The sequence below is a fragment of the Cygnus atratus genome, chromosome 3 (assembly GCF_013377495.2).
Source record: "Cygnus atratus isolate AKBS03 ecotype Queensland, Australia chromosome 3, CAtr_DNAZoo_HiC_assembly, whole genome shotgun sequence".
Classification (NCBI taxonomy): Eukaryota; Metazoa; Chordata; class Aves; order Anseriformes; family Anatidae; genus Cygnus; species Cygnus atratus.
This window is the reverse complement of record NC_066364.1, coordinates 28,658,280-28,677,263: the sequence shown is the minus strand read 5'-3', so window position 1 is coordinate 28,677,263 and position 18,984 is coordinate 28,658,280. Positions and strand designations below refer to the sequence as shown.

The 18,984-nt window shown below is 37.9% G+C and overlaps 1 protein-coding gene across 1 annotated transcript in view; it reads left to right on the top strand.

Moving 5' to 3' along the window:
• Positions 1–18,984, top strand: part of EYS (eyes shut homolog) — a 728,533-nt gene that overhangs the window by 236,897 nt on the left and 472,652 nt on the right. Inside the window, exons 13-15 of the mRNA XM_035543068.2 lie at positions 5,286–5,382; positions 6,400–6,507; positions 7,182–7,327. Of these exons, the coding sequence (XP_035398961.2) occupies positions 5,286–5,382; positions 6,400–6,507; positions 7,182–7,327 (351 nt within the window). The remainder of the gene's footprint in view (positions 1–5,285; positions 5,383–6,399; positions 6,508–7,181; positions 7,328–18,984) is intronic.

Sequence of the window (18,984 nt, the reverse complement as noted above, 5' to 3'; positions counted from 1 at the left end):
GATTCTGAAGCCTTTTTCAGAAATTATCTGTGAAGAGTTCAAACCTTTTCTTAACATCCACCAGAAAAGTCTTTCAAAAGATATTTGTGCATAGTTTCTCAAGAATACAAAAACCTTGCAGCCAAGATTCTGAAGGAACTTTAAAGGAATCTTCAAGGGTTCTTGAAACTTGCAGCTAGGAATCTTAACAAATCTTCAGGGAACTAGCAGAAGAGTAAAGTGCATAGCTAACAAATCTTGGAAAGCTGAAAATATCTCAGTATTGAAAAGGGGTAAAAGGCATAATTCATGAAACGAGTTAGTCATTCGTGCCCCCCAAAAAAGCAGTCACTTATTAAGGACTATCAAAACAGGGAGTATAGTAAAATATAAAAATCTAATTGAAGGCATTTTATGGAGATAGATTTTCTCAGTTGTCTTCTTTACTTACCCAGTTTTTGTCTGCCATGTGCATCACTTTCTCTCCCAATAAGCCTGTCACGATTATAGACTAGATTACAAAGGGTAATCACAACTGACATAGTTGGAATATTCCAAGATACCTGACTTAGTACCAAGTGACATATTGATTAAACAACTTGCATGATATGTAGTTAACAGTCCAGTCATTAGGTGTTTTGACTCTGGTTTATCAAGAGTTGCAAAATGCAGCTGTATATGAAAAGATCTAAATGAACAACGTGGTTGTTCATACAACTTCCATAGAATAAAAAAAGCTATTTAATATTTGTGTCAACTGACTAGACAATTTCATAAATATAGTAAATGTGCACTGTATTAACCTTCTGTGGTGATGTTTCGGTAGTGCAGGGGCTGCAGGGATGGCCTCTGTGAGCAGAGCCCAGCAGCTGCCCCATGTCAGATCAGAGCCAGCTCCAGCTGGCTCCAAAAGGGACCTGCTGCTGGCCAGAGCTGAGCCAGGGAGCGATGCTGGGTGGGCCTCTGGGAGTGTGGATTGAAGAAAGGGGAAAAAAAAGCAGCAGCAGGAAGAGAGGAGTGAGAAGCATCCCTGCACATCCCAAGATCAGTGCAGAAGGAGGGCAGGAGGTGCTCCAGGCACGCAGCAGAAGTTCCCCTGCGGCCTGTGGAGAGGCCCCTGGTGGAGCAGGCTGTCCCCCTGCAGCCCATGGGTCCCACATGGAGCAGGTCTCCACGCTGCAGCCCATGGAGGAGTCCCCGGTGGAGGAGGGGCAGAGAGTGACCGCGAAGGAGCCGCAGAGATGAAGTTTGCGTTAAGGACTGACTGCAGTCCCCATTCCCTGTTCCCCTGCCCTGCTCGGGGTGTGGAGGTGGAAGAGGGTGAATGGGGAGGAACATGTTTTTAGTTCGTTTTTAGTTTCTTACTCTTCTAGTCTTAGTAGCAAAAGGCAACAAATTACATAAATCTTCATTATGCTGAGTCTGTTTTTCCTGTGACGGTAATTGGTGCGTAGTCCTTATCTCAACCTATGAGGTTTTTTTTCATTGTATTTTCTCCTTCTATTCTGGTGAGGTGGGGGAATGGGAGCAGTGTGGTGGTGCTTAGCTACCCATTGGTGTTAAACCACCACATGCATATTAAACAAACTTTGGTTCAGCTGATGGTGAAGTGGGCTGCTTGAGAGAGTTGCTTGATATAATACTCAAACAGTGAGTCAAACAATATAATACGTATTTTGATGCAGTATGAAGTACTGTATCTAAAAATTTAAAGACTTCATAGCTGCGTATTATGATTATTATATCTGTGCTGCTTGCAAACATTGGTTCATAAGTGTTTCACAATGAGAAGACAAGTACAATCCATGATTCTTTGCTGATGTGTAAATCAGTGGAGAGCTTACAGAAAAAGAATGCAGTTTGTCCTTTTTGTTGCCTCTGAAGGTAAATTTTGTGGTATTTCTCTGAAATGGATTAAGGAAACGAACATGACCATAATAATAACAGCAGATGTGTAGCTACACTGTGTGTTGCAGATCACACAGAGTTGAGACACACAGTAGCCATTTCCAGTATTTCAGAGAAGCCCAAGGAGCAATGGGGTCTGTCCCAACTTAAGTAACAAGTTTTAATGCTTCATCCATTGATAGTGTTGGCAAAACTACCACAGGACGTTGGAATTTCTGTAAAAATTAAAGTGAATAACTACTTTGTGAAAATGATCCTATTTGAAACTTCTATAATACCAATGAGATTCCGTTCCTATCTTACTTCAGTTTCCCAAATGTCATAGGAAAAATAATGTAAAATATATTTGGCAAATAAAAACCATTTATTTGTCATTACAATGACATTCATCTACTCCTTATGGCTAGGCCCATGGAGGGGTGGGGGAGAGAGAAGAAAGAAAAACCACTTGATTGTCCGTCCCTGTTAAGATAATTTCTTAAACTCAATATTGGAAATTTTGAGCAGGTATCTAATGCAATTCTGTATTCCAGAGTGGCAGTGTGTGCCATTTGCTCTTCCCTATTGATTAGATGCAGCTTTTCATTTAGAAGTTCAGAGTAGTTTGAACCGAGTTCAGAAAGCTTTCAGGTTTTCCATATAAAAAGCGTTAAGGTCAAAAATTGCATTTTTAATGTGTCACCCAGGTTTGAAATGTGGAAAAGCTACCTGTTAAAGTATATGGCTGGAGAGCTGCAACAAATCATTTACATGTGCTATTGATTTACAGTTTAGATCCAAAGTTTGACTGATTTGCACTAGCAAAGGCAGAAAGTACTTGCATTTAAATGTGCATGTTACTTTCTTACACATTATACTAAATATTGTTACAGGAACAGTACCTTACAGCTGCATGCATATTTTCAGGCTTTTAAGTAATGTGCTGCTTTACAAAATAGTTTGCTTAAAATAAAAAGGATTGTGTTTTGTAATTCAAATGAATGAAATATATTTGCCGTATAAACTACAAATTAAGTCTTCTAGTATATTTTGTTGGCTCCACTAAGTGAATGCTTATTTATTTACTGCAAGTTTCTTTGTAACTTAAATGTTAGATTCAGTAGTATGTCTAACATTTTAAACATTTTAAGTCAGTTTAAATGGAAAACATGTCTGTTTCCCCCCCTCCCCCCCATTTGAAATAATCTGGAAACATCTACATTACTGAAAAAATTGCAACCATACATTGATCTTAGTTTAAGTCTTCCAGAAGATCCTGGCTGTGTGGCAGCATTTGTAAGTTATACAAAATTTACTAATGTGTTACACTGCACTTTAAATCATGTTTGACTGTCATGTAAAATATAAGAACTACATGTCCATGCGTGTTAGACCCACGAGGTCTCTCATAGTTTTAACAGCACTGTGTAAATAAATGACGAGGGTAACTCTTTCCTTAAGCCAACTCCTTCTACATGTGAGCATTTAAACTATTCTTTTGGATCCGAAAACAATGTGATTGGTTGCTGTCCAAACGTATTTGTACACGTTGTACAGGTATTTTGATCCTAACATAATAGTACATATTTTGAGGTTTGACCCCTGTTGTTTGTACAAGCAATGTGCACAGTTATATTTATTTTCATAATTTTCTTTGAGAACATACATCAGCAGTGAATTAAAATTGGCTTATTAACCAATATGCTTTCATTGAAACATTCTTTTATCAGACTTTATACTACACCACAGACATACAGAAATTATGTATAAAACACTGATATTTTTATGTCCTTTTAAGAAGATTTGAGTGTTTCTGCTCAACAGTTCTAGTTGAAAGCAAAAAGTTTTTGCTGAGATCTGTAAAAATTGCCAGCATGGCTAAAGTTGTTTAGTGTTGCTGCATGAATTCAGAAGTTGGTGCTTTTAAATTATAGATCAAAACATGTCATCTAAATAGTTCGGTGTCTTTTATGATTAGCATGTATCACTAAGAAAAATGAGATGGACTTTTTTTTAAAAAAAAAGATGAGCTAATTTATTTCAGTTACAAAAAGATAATATTCAATATTAGATTGAACACAGCTATTATTTCATAATGTAGTAAATAACTGGTTAAATTATGCAGTAAAGCCAGTATTTTTCTCCATTTGTAGGAATAGTAGGTAAAATACCATGCCTGCTTTATGTTTATTTCATTTATGTCTTTCCAAGGTAGCTATATTTTGCCATGGGCTGGAATAGTGTGTACTACTGCAATCAAAAATGTGTCTAAATGGTGCTTTATGTTTTCACTTCAGTATTATTTACCTCAAAAAGACTATAAAACATCCATAACCAATTGGGGTGTCAGGTAGAAGCAGAATGATGAATGCCCTTCATTTTCCTTTTTATGTATTTTAACGACAGCTGTGGTATTTTAAGAAGGAGATGCTTGCTCAGATATTACCGAGTATCACAAAAGAATAAGAAGCTGTTCCATATAAGATCATAATGAATTATATTTTTTCTTCATGTAAGTAGTAGAACCAGCTAAATGTTTTTTCTCATCTACTGACTGCTTTGGATAAATTTGGTCTCTCGTAACCTTTAATATGCTCTAGATTTTTGAATTAGCTTTTCATTTCTGATATTGTCCTGCACGCCCCAAGAAAGCCTTTTAAGTCCTTTAAAACCGGTTGCATTTCACAGTATCCAGGAGCTACATCCAAATGTGTTCTTTCTGGTTCATTGAAGTATGATAAGGCTTCTTTTAGTCTCTGGAGATGAACCGGTTGAAGCTAATGAATAAAATAATTGGAGAAAATTCCTTTAGGATGGCATCCACTTGCTGCACTTGATGTGCACTTGATGTGCAGCATGTGAGGGAGGGAGCAGTGAGGGTTGGCTGCTCTACAAGCAAAATTGAGCCAGGAGTTGAACCAAGCATGCCAGGGCAGGAACCTCACCATCGAGGATCTCATCTTGACAATATGTGAGTCAGGTGAGCAGGGCAGGACCAATTCCAGTATCCAGGGTCAGCCTAGGTGCCAGATCACCAGTCAAATATGTAGTAGTGGAGCGGGCGCAAGGTCCAGCCAGGGAGCTGATCAGCAAGGGGAGCAAGCCAGGGAGCCAGGGATCAGCCAGGGAGCAAGAGTCAGCAAGCAGAACTGGTACATGGTCACAGGCATGGCTGCAACACAGCTCAAAGGGCAGAGAGCCTCAGCTGAAGTGCTCCCGTGAGAAGGAGTAGTTGATGTTTTCCTCAGCTCTTTCTTCAGCAGCTTCTACAGTGGCTGAGTTTTCTCAAGCCTGACGCTTGCGTTAACAAAATTGATCCTGAGCTCAGATAGCTCAACTCCCAAGAAGATCCATGACCTTTATATTCAAATCGTGTAGTGGAATTCACTCATTCATAGTTAATACAGTCTATTTTTCAGGATTTGAAGGTACTTACTGTGAAGTTAACAGTGATGAGTGCATCTCCCATCCCTGCCAGAATGAAGGTCTCTGTGTGGACGGGGTTAACAGTTACAGGTGAGGGAAATTATTTGAGCAACAGATACTCAGTAGGATAAATTGCTAGTTAGCTTTTAGCTATTCTTTTCATCCTTTGCTTGTATTATGTTTGCTGCCCTTCGGTGCTACAGTGTGTCCTTATTTTGTTACGGGTTTGACACATTACGTGTTATGATACATTCAAAATCTTGTGGTCAAAAGGAAAGTGCCATATGTATGGACCCAATAATTTATTGTTAGGCTAATTAAAATCTTAACAACCTAATCATGTATTAAAACAGCTATTACTGATTCAGTTACAAACATACTAATACTTATGTCCATATTAATAAAAAAGAGCTTCATAAAACTATAGTTAAAATTGTTAGGTAAGAAAGTTTACAATTATCTTGCCCTTGCATCTGTTGTTATGGACATTCTCACAAAGTCTGTCTGGGTTCTGGGATCAGTGATTTCAATCTTTCTCAAGAAGAACTGGCAGCATTTTCACAAGTGAGCTGCATTTCGAAGTGTATGCTAGGTGGGTGTTTCATGGTTTTCGGTCTTGTACCTGCTTGGAGCTATGTTTCATTATCATGATTTGCTTCCTTTGCACTGCTTACGCGCTTCCGCAGCCCCCATGGACACAAGGGGCTGTTGTTCGCAACACCATGCTTGTCCCAGTGTGTCACACCCTCTCTGTAGGTGCCAATCCCAGATCTGAGACTAAAGCAAGGGGAGGCATCAGTCAGTTGGCTCCAGGGTAGGTCTCAAAACAAACAAAAACCACCTCAGGTCAAGACAAGCCCTGAGCCCCTGCACAGCTGGGTCAGCACAAAATCTGTGGCTTCAACTAATAACAGTAAAAATATTATTTCCTAGGCTGAACCCACTGTACTTAGGAAATTTGTTGAAATACAGAACTTTCTAATGATCATAAAAAATAATAAAAAAAAAGGAACCTTTTGATTTGTACCTCCCAAAATATGCCACATATTTTTCAGGAGTCTTTTTATGATAAACTGAAAAGTAAAATGATGACATCCTCTTTGCTAGGTGCTCCTGCCAGCATGGCTTCACTGGGACACTTTGTGAGGTGGAGATTAATGAATGCTTATCAGAACCTTGCAAAAACAATGGAACTTGCCTTGATCTCATTAACAGGTTAGTTACTACAGATAAATGAAATAAAAAAAAAAGTTGTTTGTATGTGAAGTGTACTTCACTGTATTGAGGTTTGGAAGGGACCTTCAGCAGCCGACACAGATTCTCTATTAAAATGGGGTCAGCAAATGTTGCTGACTCAGTTACTTGTTTCTTATGTGATCTGAGAGGAAAATGGAAGGGAAGTCGTTGGCACAATTTGTTCTTTTCCTCCTTTTTCTTAAATTTGGAATAAAAGTGAAATAGAGGAATTGAACTTCAGCTAGATTGCTTTCTCTCTCTTTTCAGTTCCCAACAATGAAGTTTTCTAAGGTAAATGTTTACTAATAACGTTAAGTATAAATAAGAAAAAAAATACTGTATCTTGTGTTTGTATCCACAACACTACAGTTTTTCAGAGATTTCTGACAAAATGTTATCCCATATGTAACTTCCTGTAGGTTCAGCTGAAATTTTTGAGCACAATTTTCCTACTAATTAAAAAAAAAAAAAAAAAAAGCCAACACAGTAAATTGTTTAGAAACATGGAAAAGAGAGGAGTCTGTTAATTATATTAATATGGATGGTGACTAGGGACCGCAGTTTGACATCAGAACATACCTATAGCTTCAGAATATTAGAATAGGTGATGTCGTTTGCTTTGATTGAGTTACCCAATTTTCTCTTTTGTGAAGATTCCTCTGTAATTGTGCACCTGGATACTATGGGTCTCTGTGTGAGATGGATGTAAATGAGTGTGAAACTTTGCCTTGTTTGCACGGAGGAAGCTGCATCAACAGGCTTGGAGGCTATCAGTGTTACTGTTCTCCTGGATTCACAGGTATGGTACATTCTCTACCACAGTGGAGAGGGCTATTTCACAGGTTTTACTTGTTTTTATTTTCATAGCAATGGCCTCAACTAAATCAAGGAAAAGGACACAGGATCTTTTGCTTATTGGAGGATAAATCAATATTAACTCAAACAGGACGTTGATCCAATTCTTGCTAAGTAGGTCAAGGTGTTACTTAAATTAAGTGTTGATTTATAGTTTCTTTACTCACTCATACATTATGCTGAAACACATTTAAAGGAGATTGTATAGTGCAAAGTAAATCATTGTTTTCTGAAATCAACCGATAAAAGGTATTACCATAGATACAAAGTAAATTTTACAAACACAATAAAATGCTACCTTGTCATCTAGATTTGCACATAACCGTAGTAACGCTTTGACTTTGCTGACCTGTTGGGCTGACTGTGTTGCTATTAGTGTTAATCTTTACATTTTTACAGCACTAATGACAAAATATTTAATGGGTAGAGATGTACTAAAATTTCTCTAAAACGATGGTGACATTTACTTAAATGCTTTATATGTAGCAGAACAATTCATGCTTAATGTTTTGATGTATTCAGTTTAAGCAACCTAAATACACTCGGGGTCATATGATTGTGCTTGAAGAAATGGTTACAGTTTTCTGCCTCAAGTTGCATGATTTCTGCATATTTTTTGCATAAATTTTTTTCATACACATTCCAGTCTGTGATGAATATCACAAAAGTTCAAAAGACTAGAAAGGATTCTGTTGGCATCCCCTTAACTGAGAAGAATGTAGTTTGTCTGCAGAGTGAAGTACAGTTCAGGAAATACCAGTATGGTTGTATAACCTTCCATTTGTCACAGACTTTAGTGCATGTATCACTTGTACAGTATTCTTCACATTTTTCATGACATTTCAGCAAAGTTTAGGAAAATCTATATAATTCTCTTGCCTAAAACTTTAAAAGCATTTTTCCCAGAATATTCTCGTCAGAAAGCGCTGTGTTCTGAATAATAATACTTCTTGGGTATCAAAAACGCTTCGGTTCATTAGTGGTGCAGTGATGCAGTGGTGCCAGTGGTCCTGCAGATGTAAAATTTTAACTACTAGATTTTAAACAATTGTCTTCAGCTTTACGTATATATTTCTGTAAGAATTTCCAGTTATATTCATAAAAGACGTCTGTACTTGAAGGGCTTATGAGACTCCAAGCTGAAAAGGAACATGCAATCTGCAAGTATTTTCTTTCAATGGTTTTTCATTATTTGACTAAGAAGGTTGACTTGAGTCATTTCCCTTACACACTTACCCTGGAAGGATAGGTGTTTTTCATTTTGTTTTTATATCAGCTATCATAGTTGTTTTCTATTACAAATTGTCATCTGCTACAAATGCGATACTCTTCAGTATATTAATAAGGATAGTTTTTTATTATCTAGTGTTAGTTATTTACTGATAAGGGCAATGTGTATTATGTGATATCCTGGTGACTATTACTCAAAAATTAGTGATAGATTGCCCATCACTTGATTGCAGTGAGTGCTTTTTTCACCCTTAAAGTGCAACATAGTGGACATCCGCTATGGAATGTACCAGTTGGACAAGTGTCAAAGAGTAATTCATCCAATGCAAAGTGTTGGGGGTATTGGTTGCTTTTAGAAACCTGACGCATAATAATGGTTAAAGAAGAAGTTGCAAAGCTGTATGTGCAGCATCTTCATGTCTTGGTGAAAGCAAACATAATCTTGAAAAAGTTTAAAGTGTGAGTGAAAAGTAGTTTGATTTCAAAGCAAGGTCTTTCAGAGCAAGACATCGCTCTTCAGAATTATGAAGAAAACTTCAGTAAAATTAGATGGTATGAGTCAGTCTGTTGGGAATATTCCACTTCAATATGCTGTGCAGTTGGATGAGTATCATTGAGTATTTTAAGGCTCTGACAGCATACTAACATTGGAAGTTTTCCTTATTTGCTTCAAACATTGCCACCTACCTTGTTTACTAATTATAAAACTAAGTAATACCCGAATAATAGTATGGACAATTGGATTTCTACCTAACGCTGATACTTAGTCAAATAGATGAACCCCTCACCTTTTCCATTGTTTTTAAGTAATATAATAGTATCACTTCTAATGAAGATAATAGTCTCATTTTTTTTTATTATAAAGTTGTTTTTGTCATTCTGTTAGCTCGACCATATAATTCCTTAGGACTTAGAACCCAGGACACATCACATTTCCAAAAAATAGAGTACATAGGGATGGTTAGTACTGGAAAGAAGAGCAGTAGAGGGTGTAATTTTAGATCCAGAAGGAGTAAATTCAAACTTTACAATAGTTATATTGTTTAATCTTGCTCTGAAATGTATCAAATGTCATATAATTTACTACACCTAGTGATGAGATCAGATTACAGATAATGAAATGCAGTATTTGTACATTAATTTTTTCTTCTGTGGAGGATACATGCCTTCTAAAATTTTTGTTTTGTACAGTTTCTAAAATGTGAAATGATTACAAAATATTCCTATTATTTACACTGAAACAGATACTGCAGAAAAATACTTTCAGTGTCACTGTGAACAAAGAGCATGTGTCAAGTGTATGTTTCCCTGACAAACATACAAAATTGTAAAGTAGTTCACTGGTTGTTTTGAGATTTTAGAAACTCAGTCATTACAATAATACATCAAATGGGTTAGGCCAAATTATGTTACTTTATTTCACTTTGTTTATAGAAACTTATTCTAAAAGTACAGTCTTTCATCAGACATTTTGAATGTGTTTTTCTGGTCATAATGTAACTTAATGTCTTAAAGAAGGCAGTCTTTAAACACTGATCTCTACTGTGTAGGCTCTAGAATTTTGATAGCTAATGTATTACTTAAAATTACGCGTTTTCTGTAAATTTACCTGATTTTTTATTCATTTTACATTGTTCAACATCTTATTTCATTTTAAATAGCTGTTTAACAAAAATATTGTAAAAATATTTTATTAATATTTAAAACATTTTTCTGAGCACTGTTAAGATCTGCTGTCTTGCAGCTCATGTAGACTTTTACGAAAAGTTATCACAGTTGAGATGACAAGTGCACAGATGTATCCTTTGTGTCAGGATTTAAGTGGCAGCAACAACGGTCTTCTTAACCTGTAGAGAGATTGCCCCAGAAAATAAAAGCAAGAGATCTAGGCATTCAAGAAACCGTTTTTTTTTCCGTGGTGAGAAAGGGAAAGTCATAAGTGACTTAATACAGCAGTGCTATATTAGGAGGAGGAGAAAAGTAACAAAAGCATAATATAAAATAATCAACAATCTTTTATACCTGCTAGAGATAACTGCATTCCCTCTTCTGCATTATAGGTTCATACGTTTAGTCATCCTCAATCACACTGTTGAGCAAGGCTACATCAAAGCAGCAGATGACCTAGTAATACGAACTTTCTGTCTCCAGCTTAGCCCTTCTTGCCTTTTTTTTTTTTTTAATTTGCTTTGGCTGGCCAGTGTTACTCCATGAAAGTGGCTGCTGTTTTTGTACTTATATGTGCTCTTCAGCAACTGTTTATATAGGTTATACATCATCTTTGTTTCTGAAAGTGACCTTTGGGAACAGACGCGTGTTCTTTCAGATCAGTGACTTCAGCATGCTAAAGCTACATCCTGTCTCCTTACATTAGTGTGACCACTCGCTTCCAAGCACACACAAGCTATTAGTTTTTCCCAGTTTTACACATACTGTTGCAATATATCTGTCCCTTCAATTCGTAGTAAAACTACTTTTAACTTTCCTAACATAATGAAGCATAAATGGCAAGAATCAGTTTTGGAAAAAAGTGCTTAAATTTATGTGTCTTTGCATCAAGAATATGCTGTCTGTCTAAGCTCCCAATATCATCAGCAGAGAGATAGTACAGTCAAAGGATTCTAGCAGCCTGTTCAGCTGTCAGATCCTGACATCAAGATTTAGTTGTATAAACACAGTCGTCTTATACTATTTTACACTTCCCCCACTATCTTGTCACTAGCTGACCCTCCAGAAGGTTATGGGTTTCCCATGGGTTTTAAATAGTAACTACAGGACTTGCACTATTTTATTGGATCCCAGAGGCCTTCTCATATGATGTGGTAAACCAATTTAGGTGACTTAATCCTTCCCTGAGTGCCTTTAGCGTTGACGGAATCAGTCTCTGAAGTTCTCATGATTATTTTTATTTAATCTCTGCAGACTATATTGTGGATTTAGACACTCAGCTCATATGTAGATATTAGGTGTCTTCATATAAAACTAAAGAGAGAACTAAAAGTGTTTCATTCTACTTGTTGGGCTCTTTTCTCTCCCAGATGCCATTTGAGTGCCTTTCCCTTTGGGGGCTTCCATCGTCTGAGACTGTCCGGATAGTCTTTGAAGACTCAGACTCAATTTACACTCTTGATTTATGCAGACAGGAATGGGAAGATGCAGATATAATTGAGCTACGAACAGATTTAGGACAACTGAAAGTATTTGAAAAACTGATCAGTATAGTTGGTTTGAGTCTGGCCAAAATATTAGAGGTACCAATGCAAGCAAAAACATTTTGTCAACTTTTTTTTTTTTTCAAATAAAAATAAACAGTTGATTTCTCATTTGAAAATTGTGCTTTCTTTTAGAAAATAGCAAAACCAAAAATTATGAAGTTAAAGGAATCCTCTACTACAGGTTAAAAAAAGACAAGTAAATTCTCTATTAGTTTTTCTGCTGAAAAAAATACTGCTTGAGTCATACTCAAGTCACTACATGTATAAGGACTAAAGTGAAAAAATATTCACTTGCGTTGTTCTACAAATAATCTATGGTAAAGATATTTCTCTAGCCTCTACGCTTGTGCATTAAATATTGTGCCATGTTCATACTAAAAGTAGTAGGTTACTTAATAAGTGAGTCATTCAAAAGAACAAGTAGAATTGAGAGTAGAATTAATACATTGACACTTGCTGTTCAACAACTTTAGATTAAAAAAAATAATATGGAAAAATGATCAGTGTTATTTTCCATTTTGCTGGAAGGTTATAGTTATTCTCATTTTATAAAATAGTTATTTTCATTAGATAAACATATTTATTGCAGAATCACAGGACCATTTAGGTCAGATGGGATCCCTTGAGATCATCTACTCCTATGCACTTCTCAAGCAAAGTCAACTAGAGCAGATTGTCTGGGACTGTGTCCACTTGGATTCTGAAGATCTCCAAGTACGGAGATTCCACAGCCTCTCTGGGCAACCTGTTCCGTGCTTGGTCACCTTCACAACAAAGATACGGTTCCTTAAGTTCTATCAGAACCTACAGTGTTGCAGTTAGTGCCCCTTGCTTCTTGTCCTGTTTGTGGATGCTACTGAGAAGAGTCTGTCTGCCTCTTCTTCATCCCTCTCCCATCAGGTATTTGTACACATTGGTAAGATCCCTTTGAGATTTCTCCAGGCTCAACAGTTCAAGCTCTCTCAGACTCTCCTCTTATGAAAGAGGCTCCAGTCCCTTAATCATCTTTGTGACACTGCTCTGGAGTTGCTCCAGTAAGTCCCTGCCTTTCTTGTTCTGGGGAGCCTAGAATTGGACTCCATATGGAGTAGAGAGGAAGAATCACCTCCTTCCACCTGCTGGCAAAACTCTTCTTCATGCAGGCCAGGATACTGTTGGCTTATTTTGTTGCAGAGATGCACTGATGATTCATGATTAGCTTGTTGTCCTCTAGGACTATACAGTGTTCTGCGAAGAGGCTTTCCATCTGGTTTTCCTGCAGAGTGTACTGGTTCACATGGCTGTTCTTTCCCAGGTATGGGAATTTGCATTTCTCCTTGTTTAGTTCTTTGAGAGTCCTCTCAGTCCTGTCTTGGGTCTGTCAAGGTACCTTTGAAGGGCAAAACAGCCAACTGCAAATGTTGAGGGTGCACTCCATTAAACGGTCTAAAGTCAGTAAAGGTGTTAAATAGTACTGGAGCTAGTATCAAACTCTGGGATACCCCACTAGTGACTGGCATCTGGATCGACTTTGTGCCACTGATCACAAACAAGTGGGTTTTTAATCCACCTCATTGGGCACTTGTCCAGCCTTTATTTTTTTAGCTTGTCTATATTGATGCTACAGGAGACAATGTTGGAAGCCTTAATAAAATTGAGATAGACAACAACCACTTCTCTCCCTTCATTCACTAAGACAGCCTTCTGTGGAGATGACTGTCAGGTTGGCCAAGCGTGACTTCCCCTTTGTAAATTCATGTTTATTGCTGAGCTTGACATTGTATGGTATGCAATATCCCTTTGGTCAGTTTGGGTCAACTGTTGCCTCCCAGCCTCTTGCCCACCACTGGCTTCTCCAGTGGATATACATTTTGAGGATTGTGTTTTGGGTTTTGATACTTAAAAGGGAAATCAAAGGAATATCAAAGGAATATGAAAGGCTATTGCACAAATTTCGTGATGGCTTGACAGGTTAATAAACCTTTGTTACAGAATCTGAAGATACAGTGCAGACGAGTGAAACTCCTGTTACTCTTTGTGAAATTATATGGAATATAATCACCAATTTAAAATTATAAGCATGATAATGAAATATAATAAATGAGTATAGCTATATCTTCATTATCACAAATCAATTAATGGGATGTTGCATTCTGAGTGTGCATTGCTACATAATTATGTTAACAAAGAGAAACACAACTAAAAACTACATATATATATATTCCACATTGATATTAAAAACAAGCCTGTTAACTAAAACATTGATATTACTCTCGCTTCAGCTGTGAAATATGACAAAGTAATAGGAATAAGTAATTAAACATAATGTATGATGATAACTTACCCTTAAGGTCTTTTTCGTGATTCAGGTGTTAATCATTTTTTCTTTATAAATCTTACCATCCAAACAACCTTATGTCAAAGTGCAAACCAGATGATTCAGACATGCCTCAAATTAAATATTTTTCATGTTCGTGAAAAATTATTTTATATTGAAGTATAAACTGTAAGTGTCAGGGTCACCAAGTCTGATGCAGAATGAATTTAATTAGAATACAACATTTTTGACTAGAGAGTTTTTTGGGATGATGCCTAATTGCTTCTTTTGAAAGGATTCTATGACTAGCAAAAGTCTTTACTTCATTCATTGACATATTTACTAGTTCTTAAAAGTCTTTATTTTCTGATATATATGTATATATTTAATCTTGAGGTTAACTAAATGATTTTAGAGATTAGAATAATTCTAAGAATTATTTAGTCACCAGCTGTGAGATGTCTGCCCAGCTGCTCTCACTCCACTTCTCAACAAGATGGGGAAGAAAATAAGGTGAAAAAGTTCATGGGTCAAGGTAAAGACAGGGAGACTTACCAGTTACCATCAAGAGCAGAACAGATTCAACTCAGGCAAAATTGATTTTATTGACAATTAAAATAGATTTTTGGATGGTGAGAAGCAAAGAGATTAAAACAACAGCTTTCTTCTACCCCACACTTCTTCACTGGCTCAACATCATTCCCTGACTCCTCTACTTTGCTCTCCTCAAGCGGTACAGAGTAGTGTGGTTTGCAATCCATTCGTAACAGTTCCTCTCTGCTGTTACCTACTCCTCACACTTTTCTCCTGCATGGGTCTTCTGCCGTGATGGCAGTCCTTCAAGTTAATCCTGGGAATACCTGCTCTGCTATGGTCTCCTGCATGGACTGCGGAAGAATGTCTGCCCTGGTGTCTGGAGTACCTCCTCTCCCTCCTTCTTTGACCTTGGTGTTCACAGAATTGTTTCTCATGCTTCTTTTTCCCTCAGTACTCACTCTGCCTGTGCAGCCTTTTCCCCTTTCTTACATACGCTTTCACAGAGGCACCACCAGCTTGTCTGATGGAACAGTGTGCATTGGTACATAATTGGTGTCCAGCACAGGGCAGCCCAGCCTCTCCTCACAGTTGCCACCCCAGCAGCCCCCCCACTACGGGCACCTTGGTACCCACATCCAATACACAAAATAAGATTTCAGTGACTAAAATGTGATGTGTGTAAAATAGGTATATAAATTCAAAATTCTGATCCAAACAGATGATTATTGGAGATGTGATAAAAAAAAAAATTGCCTAAAAATGACTACCATGAAAACACTTTTTGCTGTGAAAGTTCACGTATTGTTACTGCAGAGCACAGTAGTTATTCCTTAAATAGCTTGTCTCTTAATCTCAGGCCTACCCCTTATAGTCTTATTTTCTGTATGACATCAGTACAAACTGCCACTTGGAAGTAACTAAGGACATGTTTAAGTTTTACGTCAAACCAACTCAAAACCTTGTTTTAAAATTTACCTCATCATGTATTTTTTCTATAATACAAGGTCTGAACTCCAACTTTCCTTTTCCTGGGCCACAAAACTGCCTGTTCATCTTCTCTACATGACAATAAATAATTCTGCTCTGCTTTTTATACAGTGGGCTGACCTAACAGAAAAGTCCCCAAAACTTACCAGTGAAAAGGGAGAAAAGTTGGGTTTATCTTCCTGACCTTCCCAGCTACTTCTGCAGCTTCCTGCTGCAAGCCAGCTGGCAGTGGTTGCATCTGCTGTCCTCAGACCTCTGTCTTTACTCTCTGCTATTGATATGCAGAAGAAGAAGAGCAACTACACTACTAAGAGAATGACTGTATATTTATAGTCATTCCTCTAAGGGGAGGAATCTCTTGGTACACTCACTGAGATATCAAAGCAGGATGCAGCTTGAGTAGGGAGAGAGGCCAAAAGTGATTGGTGTGCTGAGAAGAAATTTCACATGTACGCTGTGAAATTCTTCACTAAATATGTAGGTAAGGGGGTCTGTCTTTAATAATTAGAGCATTCACATCAATACTGGGATTTTCAAGTTCAGTGAACACTCCCATCTTGAAGGGACAAACTCATTTTATCCATTCTCTGGAGAAGTGCTATAATGTCCATGCTATTTGTTAGCCTGATGTGTAAGGAAAGGTGGGGTCACTTCTGTTGTACTTGCTGAGCTTCAATGCTATTTGGCAGATTTCCTGGGCCAAGAGGAGTATACAAGAGTACTGTGTAACCTTATTTAGCATTTGGCTTGAAATGCTCCATGTCCCTCCCTCCCTCTTAAACTCTCATTGGATAAACAAATCCTGAGAGCCAAGATCATAAAGGACATAAACATTACTTTTGCCCTCAAAGGGACTTAAGTGCTAACTAAAGTCTTAAGCTATCCCTTAACTGATCAAACCTGAGACTGGTAGCAGCTTTGTTCAAATTACTGCTCATCCATGATCAAGGAAGAGAGTTGTCAAGAAGACATGGCAGGGATGAATAAGGAACAGCCAACTGAGCTCAGATGCAGAAAGGGAGCACGTAGATGGTGGAAGGAGCAGGGATGGGCTCCCTAGGAGGAATATAGGATCATTGTCCAAGTGTGCAGAGTTGAATTTAAGAAAGGACAAGCTCAGGTAGAGCTAAGACTAGAGAAGGATGTGCAAGGCCAGAAGAAATCCTTGTAGATGTAAACTGGCAGCAAAAGTAAGGCCAAGGAAAAAATACACCTTATTTGTTGGTGAGTGGAACCTAGAGATAAAAGACATGGAAAACTTGGAGGTATTCAATGTCTTCATTTTTTCAAGGTTAAATACTTACGTAGTCCACTATCAGGCCTCCCAGGTTTTTGGGCCTAGTGGAAGAGTCTAGGGTACTCCACTTGTTAAGCAGCCTCCAGGTAGAATACTATCTATCTAAGCCCAACCATCCAGCCTTTTAGTACCTAAAAGGGGTCTGCAGGAAAGCTGGGGAGGGACTCTTTGTCAGGGGGTGTAGTGATAGGACAAGGAGTAATGGCTTTAAACTAAAAGAGGGTAGATTTTAGATAACAGGAAGAAATTCTTTACTGTGAGGATGGTGAGGCACTGAAACAGGTTGTCCAGAGAAGCTGTGGATGCCCCATCCCTGGGCAACCCTCGTTCAAGACCAGGTTGGATGGGGCTTTGGCCAACCTGATCTAGTGGAAGATGTCCCTGCCCATGGCAGGGGGGTTGGAACTTGATGATCTTTAGTGTTCTTTCAAACTCAAAACATTCATTCTATGATTCTATGGGAATATTGTGGGAGTCAGTGTTAAAACCATGCTAGAATTAAGGTTAGTGCTATCCACTTCACTCTCCTCTTCCACATACCTGTCCACTTACTCATAAAATGCAAACAGACTGCTTAGATGTAATTTTCTCTTGATAAACCTAAGCTGACTGTTCCACCTTCAGGTGCCCAGAAATGACTTTCAAAAAGTCATTTCTGTGATGTTCTCAGGAACTGAAGTGAGGCTGACTGGCCTGTAGCTCCTTAGATAATCCTTCTAGTTTTTGGAGCAGAGATGAGTGCAATGTTTGTCCTTCCCCTGGTGATCTCCCCCAGTTTCTGTGGCTTTTCAGAATGATGACCTTCCACAATTTCCGTAAACTTTCAGACTACAGAAAGCAGCTTTCCAAGGTTATAAGGCAGTTTTCTCGGTACCCTCAGATGCAGCCCATCAGGTATTGAATTACACGAATTGAATACAAGGCTTCGTATGTTTGGCCCAGTGGTCTGTATGCCAGAACAGAAACCAGGCACCCATGATTAAATTACTGTGTCCAACCTTTAGCCACACAAAGCCAGTTTGGGGTTGTCACCTTTTGACGATTTTATTTCAAGTCTTATAGTCACAGCTTCAGCAGCAGGGGAAGATAGACTGGTCCATATTTTCAGTTTCACAGCAGTGAAGTTACTGAACAGCTAAGAATCCCAGTTGTAAGGAAGAAAGTCTCTATGGTGCATGCAAACTCTTAAGGAGACTCCTTAAGGTCGTTAAGTCAATAACTACCTAATTTTTTCTACAGATTATGTTCAAAATATGTGATGCTACAGCCCATTCATAATGAATGCTTGGCAGCAGCAACTCTCGCTGTGTATACAAATTGAATCTGGTGATTAGGAACTTGGATGACAGTACACTCTCCTTGTTTAGTAAAATATAATTGTTTTGGGTTACAGATCTGTGCCTTTAGGGAAGAAAATCCTTGTCTTTTGGCAATGAATATCTAAATGTGAAGTGTTTGTTCTTCATGCTCATTACTGTACAGTTTGTGTATTTTGTATAGTAATTCTAAGGCAATTTCATCAACGTGCTGTATAGTTAGTTACTATTGATCTTCAAACAGAACCATCTTCTTTCTCGATTCGTAGGAGTAAAAGAGGAATAGAACAAGCTCTGCTTCTTATTTTTGACTGCTGAAGAGAAGCAATGTCTTATTGATGAATAACATCTATGTAGAAGGTACCCCATTATACTCGTAAGAAGGATACTGTGCTCATGCAGTCATGTACATTTTAGGACCTACACCCATTTTTCATTGTACCCACTACCTAAAGCAATCATTGACTGCGAGAAAATCTCAATTTGATTCTCTCAGATTTTTATCCACGTTTCCTGCACCTTTGTAGAGGCCACTGACTGCAGCAACAGTATTAATAAAGAGTTCTGAATCACTTCTGCATGAAGTACTGCTTTTTCGCACATCACTCCATATTGACCAGAACAAAGTCTTGGATCTGATTCTTACACATAATGTAAGATTATGGTGATGCCTTCTCTCCCATATTGTCTATCTGTAGCTGGTGTATCAATTATTAATTATTT